The 8,736-nt window shown below is 43.3% G+C and overlaps 1 protein-coding gene across 1 annotated transcript; it reads right to left on the reverse strand.

Moving 5' to 3' along the window:
• Positions 1-1,267: 1,267 nt before the first annotated feature.
• On the reverse strand, positions 1,268-8,068 carry ywhag1 (3-monooxygenase/tryptophan 5-monooxygenase activation protein, gamma polypeptide 1). Its single transcript, XM_061299723.1, has 2 exons — positions 7,809-8,068; positions 1,268-3,324 (listed from the first exon to the last, which is right to left on the reverse strand). Exons 1-2 carry the CDS (start codon positions 7,893-7,895, stop codon positions 2,668-2,670), a joined length of 744 nt encoding a protein of 247 aa, XP_061155707.1. The 5' UTR covers positions 7,896-8,068; the 3' UTR covers positions 1,268-2,667.
• Between the last annotated feature and the right edge of the window lie 668 nt (positions 8,069-8,736).

Consider the following 8,736-nt stretch of genomic DNA (forward strand, 5'->3'; position numbering starts at 1 on the left):
AAATGATTCATATGGCTTCCCATCAAAACAGCATCTCTCAACCTACCAGGGAAATGCTTCTTCACATGAAGAAGCAATGAGCTGTTTCTTCTTCTCCTTCCTCGTGACCATTGCATGTTCCTTTCCTGGATTTGCTATTGTGACATTATTGAGAAATATTTTTCCTCTGTTCTTCAGAGGGAAATAATGCTGCTGACACCTGGTGGTGGATCATTTGCACTCTACTAGAGTCATCAATTTCCTTCTTTGATTGAAACTGTTTTATATTTGTATACTTGAAAGCATTGAGTTGGATTTATTTTTATTTTTTTTTGCAACAAGTCATAGTAGCACAAAATGTCATCTTCTCCAAAACAAACACCATTTAGGAATGGGCAAGTCTCATTTTGTTTAGGAAGAAATCTGGATTGTCTAATACAATTTACCTTGAAGGGCAAAGGTCGTCCAATGAAAGGCCCAGTCTTGATTAGCTTCCAACCAGGAAGCTTTGAGCAGCCGTTTTCAAATTGTCTGGTGGAAGAAGTGGAGAATGTTTCTTTGCCTTTTTATTTAATTTTTTTACCCAGTTTATTCATTGAAGTAATGGATAAATATGACTTCCGTTGTTTTATTTCTTCATCATTGCTATTGTTATTATTTTATTGCTCACCTCTGTGGAATATGAAAAGAAAGATTGATTTTTTTTCCATCTTTTCTTCCCAGTTTCAAGGTAAGAACAGCTTTTTTAGTTTTAGTGTTGGGCCTCATTGGATAGGCGAGCATGCATACCATTTTCTTTTCCTTTTAATGTTTAACTTTGCATTTCTAAATGTGATGGCCACATCAAAATGGCATGCTGTTTCTACATTTTGATTGACAAATTGGACTCTGATATTTCCTGAGATTGCAATCACTATGAATTGAAGGATGAGATGATTTACTATTATTGCATATTAAATATTGTATGTGTAAAATTATAATTTATCACGTTTACTCAGAGTTTTTAAATAGTCAGCCTTGATGGAGTCTTCCAGTTTTTAATATTATGCCCCCCCCCCCCCTTTACTTTAATATGCAATACAACATTTTTATTAATTTTGTATTAGATAAATATATAAATGGCTCATGCATGGATATATTATTGGTAGATCGCTTGAATATATCTTGCAAAGCTTACCTAATATTTATTTTCGTTCATTTCCTGTGAGAGTTTTTACTGTAGTTGTGTTTTGTACTTTGTGACGGCACCTTTTTTTTTGTCCTTACCAAGAAGTGCATGTGACCATAATAATGTCTGTAACAGATCAATTTATTGGTAACAATTACTGATTTGGTATAGCGTACTTCAGCAAATGGAGTAAAGAAAAAGACATTTGAAAATCAAGTCTAGCTAACAATTGCCATAAAAAGAAATAAATAGAAAATCATCTGAAATAAGGTCTAATATTTTCCCATATCCTATGAATACATAACATCTACAATATAAGTTAATCAATTGAAGCTACTCTATAAATACATCACCAGCATGCACAATACTGTAATATGGAGAATACTGGAGCAGTTCTCATCTTACACCCAAGAAACAAAATACTGTCATAGGCAAAAGAAACTGCAGATAGTGAAGTGAGGTGAATTCACAAAGCCCAAAGGGAGCCTTCTGCTAACAACCGTGGCTTCAGCTGCTCTCGTGCTTCCACAAGCCATTTCGGACGAGTAAGGCTGGAACCGTTTCTTGCAATCTACTTTTTTTTTCTGCTATGTGACTTCTGTGAGTATAATCGCCGACTCCAAACGGGAGCCCGTTGAGGTTATTATAGTGACCACAATACTGACACTAAGGATTAGGTGTCCAAAAACAGTTAATTTATTCAATAAAGCACATCATCAGCACATGAGAGGGACAAGCTGCACTAAGTTTACTTGATGAACTTCTATTTAGTTACAGTATGACTGTGTGGCTTAGCTGGACACACACACCTGACACAAAGCAAAACAAAAGAACACTTTTGATTATTTTTTTTTCTCTCTTCTCCATGTTATGCTCAATAACGGAGACAACCTGCTTTTCACTCAACGACCGTAGTGTGCTGCAACTAAAGATGTCACGTCAATACGCACGTATGTGGACAGACACCCCGAGAAGCCGCCGCCGCCGCCGCCGCCGCATTTGTCAGCAGTATGCAAGCAAGGCCGTGTGACATTCAAGGTTACTGAAATTTTCCCTGTTTCGCGTCAAACTCAATTTCGGAATACTTCTGCCTTCCCTCGCTCGATGCAATTGAGACACCTCCGCTTCATTTGCACACAATGACGCCCGCCGTCTCCGGCAGCCGTCTGGACGCTGGCTGGCGCCAAAGACGCGCCGCTTTCTCAATGGCGTTCTAGCAAATGCTGCAGAGGCTACCAAAAAGGAGGATTAGAAATTTTTTTCTTTCTTTTTTTTTTAAAATAACTGTAGTTTATACCTCAAGCTAAGATCTTCTCCTACTCGTGTCACTTTTAGTTTGTGGAAAAATAAAGAGCAGCGGCAGCCGCGTTAGTACCATTGGCTGCCATTGGATGTTCCACCTCTTCCCCCCCCACCCGCCGTTTAGCTTTAATTTCTAACTTTTTCAGTATTATTTTATTTTTGTCATTTGTGAGCGCGACTGTTGTGGTGTTTTTTGGCAGAACGAGGTTGCAGGCTTCTTAGTTGTTGCCCTCGCCGCCCTCGTCGTCCTGCTGGTCGCTTGTCCACAGCGTCAAGTTGTCTCGTAGCAGCTGCATGATGAGAGTGGAGTCTTTGTAGGAGTCCTCGTTGAGGGTGTCCAGCTCGGCGATGGCGTCGTCGAAGGCGGTCTTGGCCAGGTGGCACGCTTGCTCCGGGGCGTTCTGGATCTCGTAGTAGAAGACGGAGTAGTTGAGAGCCAAGCCCAGGCGGATGGGGTGAGTGGGCTGCATGTGCTCCTTGCTGATCTCATGGGCCTCGTTGTAGGACTTCTCGGAGGATTCCACCACAGCGGCTCGCTTCTCGCCGGTGGCCACCTCGGCCAGGTAGCGGTAGTAGTCGCCCTTCATCTTCAGGTAGAACACCTTGCTCTCGTGCTGCGTCTCGTTGCAGTTCTTGATCAGGAAGTTGTCGAGGAGGTTGAGCACATCCTGGCAGACCGTCTCCAGCTCCTTCTCGATTTTTTCCCGGTAGGCCCGTACCATCTCGATTTTCTTCTCGTTACCGTCGGCGGACGTCTTCTGCTCGATGCTGGAAATGACGCGCCAGGACGAGCGCCTGGCGCCGACCACGTTCTTGTAGGCCACGGAGAGAAGGTTCCTCTCTTCGTTGGAAAGTGCTTCGTTCAGTTCTGTGACCTGACAGACAAAATGAGTTGGATGAGTTGAGCAGGAGCAAATTGAGTATTTTTTTTCCATTTTGTTTTTTCAAATGCTTTTTCAAGCCACCAGAAGCCACGCCTTCCGTTTCACTGACATCATCGTCCGTGATGAATGCTGATTGGCTGTCGTCATCGTTCTCCGCTTGTTTTGTGCTGTTTTGACGGATGGGCCCGTCCGTGTCTGTCTGAGGGATTTAATCCTTTATAGCCCACTGGGACCTCGCCACAGAGGAGTCTTTAGACCTTTTCAGAATGTAAAGCCTTTCTTTTTTCACCACCAAATTCTGTTCCATTAGCAAAGCGGGAAAGGGGAGGGGGCGGGGGTGAACTTTGCTCTTTATGTCTATACTCGAAACAATGTTGCCCAAAACAACTTGGTGCTTTTACTGGTATTGTGTTAATGGAAAAGCAAATGTTTTTCTTTTTGTCATATTCTGTCAATGTCAAGCACCTTGCCCATCTGATTGTCCATCTGATTGTCTCTTCTTAAGACAAATATGTGGAACGTGATTGAGGTCTTTGCTAAGAAGGTAAAGGCTTTTGTCTGCCAGCTGAGCTGTGCATTGCAGTGACGGTACCTGTAACCGAGCGAAAGTAGGAGGAAAAGGTAATCTGATGCTACGAGCGCCTGTTTCCATAGCAACTGCAAAATCTTATCCCTGATCTAATCTCTAGTGGAAAGGATGCTGACATGGCTGTTGGTGTGGACAAAGCTGCAGCGGGCAGCCGTGTGGGTGGGAATCCCTGCAAATCAACCAATTTCAGATTTTTTGTCATATTGGCTTTTTCGGGGTTCAGATGCTAAAGCTCGAGAAACCTAAAAGCCAAAATGTGGTGGAGAACAACCGACTTAACTAGAATCAATGTATATATTGATTGTATGTTCCTAAAGAACAAAATCTGGATTGCATTGGTACTCAAATAATGCATATTGTTTTTTTCTTAATGCTTTATTTCAATACCAACACGTGCGTTAGCACATCAAAAACCATTTAGGTTCCGTTCCTTTTTAGTTAAACATTAACTTGGAGAGGCAGGTTTATCCAGTTATAAGTCAACTATTCTTCACTTTGGCATTGCGTTACATAAAACTCAAGATAGACCTAAACTCTGAAATTGAATATTTTATGAAGCCGTGACAAAAGTGATGACTCTGTTTTTAATAATACCATTTCTATCTTTCAACGCAATACGGCGTTCCTTTGTGCAGAGCCTTATCAATAATCCGAATGACCTCTGTACTGCAAGAATATAAAGGCAGGAAAACAATAAAGTGACATCAATTGCATAATGAGCTGACTTCCGAGGAGAGAGGAAAGTCACCCAACCTCCCATCGCTCATTGTGGAAGCACATCAACATCATACTGCCCTTAAATTACAAATCGCAGAAATACGGAAAGAATGAGCCGGCGCTGAAGCCACGAGCTTTAGAAAAAACAACATGGCGAGGGTGAGCAGGAAGCCACGCTGCCGCTATGACAATAGCGCTCTGTCTGTCTCGTCAATTGTGCCTGGTCTCGTCCTTACACACCCAAATCTCCAAACGACCAAGGATAATCAATAACTTCCTTTTTGACAGCTCTCTTTGGTCATTAATGTATACGGGAAACACTGACCAGCGTCTCACGTTTCATTTATTGAGGTTTTGATGCATATAGCAAAGGCGTGGAAAGGTCTTCCAACTCTGCCATTTCTGTCTTCTTACTCTGCGTCCTTCCTTGCTCATTTGCTCCGAGTCTGGAGGCTTTTCTAAGCTGATGTGACAAGCCCCCCTGGTGACCCTCTTTTCAAGCAGCAGAGCACAAAGGCGCAGCGGACTACCTGACGTCACTGGCGGCGTGAATAGGGATTGTTGCTTTAGCCACAAAGAGCGACGAAGAGGGGAGGGGCGGAGCACCCCAGAGTTGGGATGCTGCTCAAGTGTCACTTTGTTGCCATGTACAACGCTAGTATAGTTGCTGGGCAGATCAAATATTTTAAATGTGTGTAGGAAAGGAGAGGAAGTCTCGGTCAAGAGGATCACAAACACTTGCATACAAGGTCGGATTATTACGTTATATGAGTCACGACTTTAAAGAAATGAGATTAGTGCGGAAATCGGTGTACTGCTTGCAGTCCGAAGAAAGAGGGAGATGTGGGAGTGAGGAAAAAAAAACTGAGAATCATACCCAGAACCTCTGACTATAAGGGAATTACTTCTGGATATGCTCATCATGCTGCTCATCAGCAAATTCTTATTTGAGATGGCTTTGTGTTTTTGATTCCAAAAACGTCTTGTGTTTTTCAGATATTCATTTTTGACCTGGAATGGAGTATGTAAATCTTTAAGTGAAATTTGATTGATCGGTGTATTTGATTTTTAGCTCATTTGTGGCTTAAAGATTTCCATCATTGCTTTATTTCAAGTTCTCTTCGCTCTGTTTGTGTAAAGATGTGCTAAATCAAGATATGAATGCTGCCATTGATTCCTTGTGGACTTTTGAATTTCTGTTGGACGTTGTTTGCTTTAAGGGCGTGCCGGGTGAATTTATTGTTTCTTTATCATCCCTCATGTGTCTGCATTTTGCAACTGTTCAATTTCAAGACTGTTTATGATCTTAGTACCAAATTGAGCTATCAGGAGTGCAGCCAAAAAGGGTCTGCATGGGGTCTTTGTCCCCACACCACTGAACCTCAATAGAAGTTCGATTGCATGCATGAAAGAATACGTAATTTGTGCAATCATCTGAAAACACATAGCGGTAATGTTTGCCTTGTTGTGCCTTCTTCTTTTAGTAAATTGTATTCTGTTCATAACTTCTGTAATTGTCCCTAAAACACAGCCAATGCCATTAAACAAGTAGCCAACAGATGAACATAGTTTGCGGCTCTTGTCCCTGAATCCCAAAGTTGACCAGCCTCAGTTTTTGTTTTGAGTAAAGCCGGTTGCCATGTCCACAGCGGCAAGGGATTCCCCATTTTAAATGATGGGTGAGGCTGCAGAGTGCAGACACACCCCTTCCTTCTGCCCATGCAGTGCTGCAGAGAAGACACTGGCACATCGACCGCTTTCACTCTGACTCTGCATAAATGGGACGGGGCGGAGCCACAGTCCTTGGAACATTATGGACAATTACCATAGCAACACCTGACATGCTGAAGATGTTTTTTTTTTTTTTTTTGCTTCCATATATTAGGTTCTTGTACTCGCGGGGTTGCTGTAGGATTTAAAAAAACAAACATAATAAATATATTCACGGGAATAATAAAGCATGCCTATTTGCATTTATCTACAAGACTTCCTTCAAAATCCTTGTATTGAATGTAAGTACAGTAGCTACTGTAGTCGCCCAGACAAAATGCTGCTCGTGAAATGGTGCACTACGGGTGAGCCTCTGCATCTTGCCAGATGCTGCGGCACGCCTCTGTGCGGACCTACTGAATGGCTGCAGGGCCGAGAAAGGCCGAAGGTGCACGGATATGCCGTTGCCAAATCCGCCAAATCGATGATTAATGCAGTTGCGCTTTTCGTCACGCGACACTTCGACCGTTTTTTGCTGCAATATGACAATTAAGAGAGCTGGAGGTGGGGAGGGAGGGGGTGCTGCGCGTCCAGCGGTCCACCAACACCCACGTCTACACACACACACACACAAAAAGGGGCGCTTATCTTGCGCGCATCTGCGCCAGAATCGATTGCGATCAACCTTGAGCCAAAATTGCGCTTCGTAATGCGTCAAACCCGCACCCGTCGTGAAAAAGCGCCAAATCCTATTTAATCGATACGCGATTCTTTGACGCGGTATTGGTAATCGGCGCAACAGCACCTCTAACGATATTCGATGAGGTGTCATTGTAAAACATAACATTAGACGTCGATTCATGTTGTCACTATTGGGTGGTGATGGTCTGAAAGTGAGCGTGGGGGGGGGGGGGGGGGGGGGGTACTGCCTACACGACCACGCACGCACACAGACCGTAAAAAGGGAGCCTGGCAGAAAGGCACCGCCCCAAGATCAAGCGGTCCGCATTCTCACGACCACAGACCGCTACCAGAACTATTAATACTCCAAATGAATGACGGAACCCCAAACAAGCCAAATCGTAGCGCGGTGTTCTCCCCTTCTAGCATTATGACAAGACTAGAATCCGAACAGGGTCTTCATGGGCCTTGGAAGCCCCCCCTTATCCAAAAAACATGATCTAAATCGTAATTTTTCCGCATGCAACTAGACTCACGTTTCTTTAATTGAAATTGCGGTTTTTAATTGTAACCTTCATCCACTAATTGTGTGTGGCTTATTCCGTTATGTCTGATCATGACAAGACACCTTGCGCTCTTTCCCCAGCCAGGCAGGATCTTTCATGGGCGTGCGTTTGCTCCAATGCGCATGCACATGTATGCGTACGGGGAAAATGAATGATATATCAAGCAAAGGGAAAAAAAAAACTAAAGGTCAATTCCGAGAAGGGCTACTTACCGACTTCATGGCAGCTGCCATATCGTCATATCGCTCAGCTTGCTCGGCCAGCCTGGCCTTCTGCACCAGTTGCTCGCGGTCCACCATGTTGGATGTTGAGCTTGCTGTCGTTATATGGAACGTGTTTCTATAGCTTACAAATGTGTCGCTGTGTGAGTGTCTTTTTTCTTCTTCTTTTAAATGGAGACTGTAACGTTATGCGCTCCTCACGTCGCAGCTGCTGCCTGCCGTCTGACTGTGTGGGCCTTGCGGACGGGACACCCCTCCCACTCGGAGCACTTTCTACGGACTTGTCACCGCCCACTTGGGCGTGTCCTCGTGTCGTGATGTAACGGGCCTGGCATGGCAACCCCCCCCCCTCCCCTCCGCGCTACGTTACAACTCGTACAAGGTAACGAGAGCATTCCATGGTCAAACATCAAGATAGTACAGGGTGTATTTAAAAATAAGATTTATTTTGTCTAACTTATTTTTATTGTTTTTGCAATACATGCATATTTGAGATTTAAAAAAAAAAAAAAGTATAATTTAATTTTCAAGGGAAGGAGCGATACACTATATTCACAAGCCGGTTATTTCCGGTTATACTTGCTCTTAGCATTTTTGTTATTCTTCTTTGCCCTTTTACGTTCTTCCATGTGGTACATTCGCTGTCCTTTATAGTTTTAGAGAGGAATATCGAATTTGAAAATTAGGGCGGATAGAAAAAATGTTACTTCTCCTAGTGAATTGTAAAGTGCTTAATAGACATTGGACGTTACCATTCCGAGGTGTCATTTTATTTTATCATATATCGTCACTAGTTATTACGTGATGCATGAATTCCAACAGCAGCGGAATATTCCCGTTACCGCTGTTATTTACATTTTATACAGTCCAGTATTGCTGCATTGACTCGGCCTATTCGGTAGGAGCGCTTCTTTTAAAG

The sequence above is a fragment of the Syngnathus typhle genome, linkage group LG15 (genome assembly GCF_033458585.1).
Source record: "Syngnathus typhle isolate RoL2023-S1 ecotype Sweden linkage group LG15, RoL_Styp_1.0, whole genome shotgun sequence".
NCBI classification, from domain to species: Eukaryota; Metazoa; Chordata; class Actinopteri; order Syngnathiformes; family Syngnathidae; genus Syngnathus; species Syngnathus typhle.

Excerpts from the sequence above, each read along its gene's own strand:
- ywhag1 (XM_061299723.1), bottom strand. The coding sequence starts at position 7,895 with ATGGTGGACCGCGAGCAACTGGTGCAGAAGGCCAGGCTGGCCGAGCAA. Across the intron at positions 3,325-7,808 it reads TGGCAGCTGCCATGAAGTCG|GTCACAGAACTGAACGAAGC; the intron begins GTAAGTAGCCCT and ends TTTGTCTGTCAG.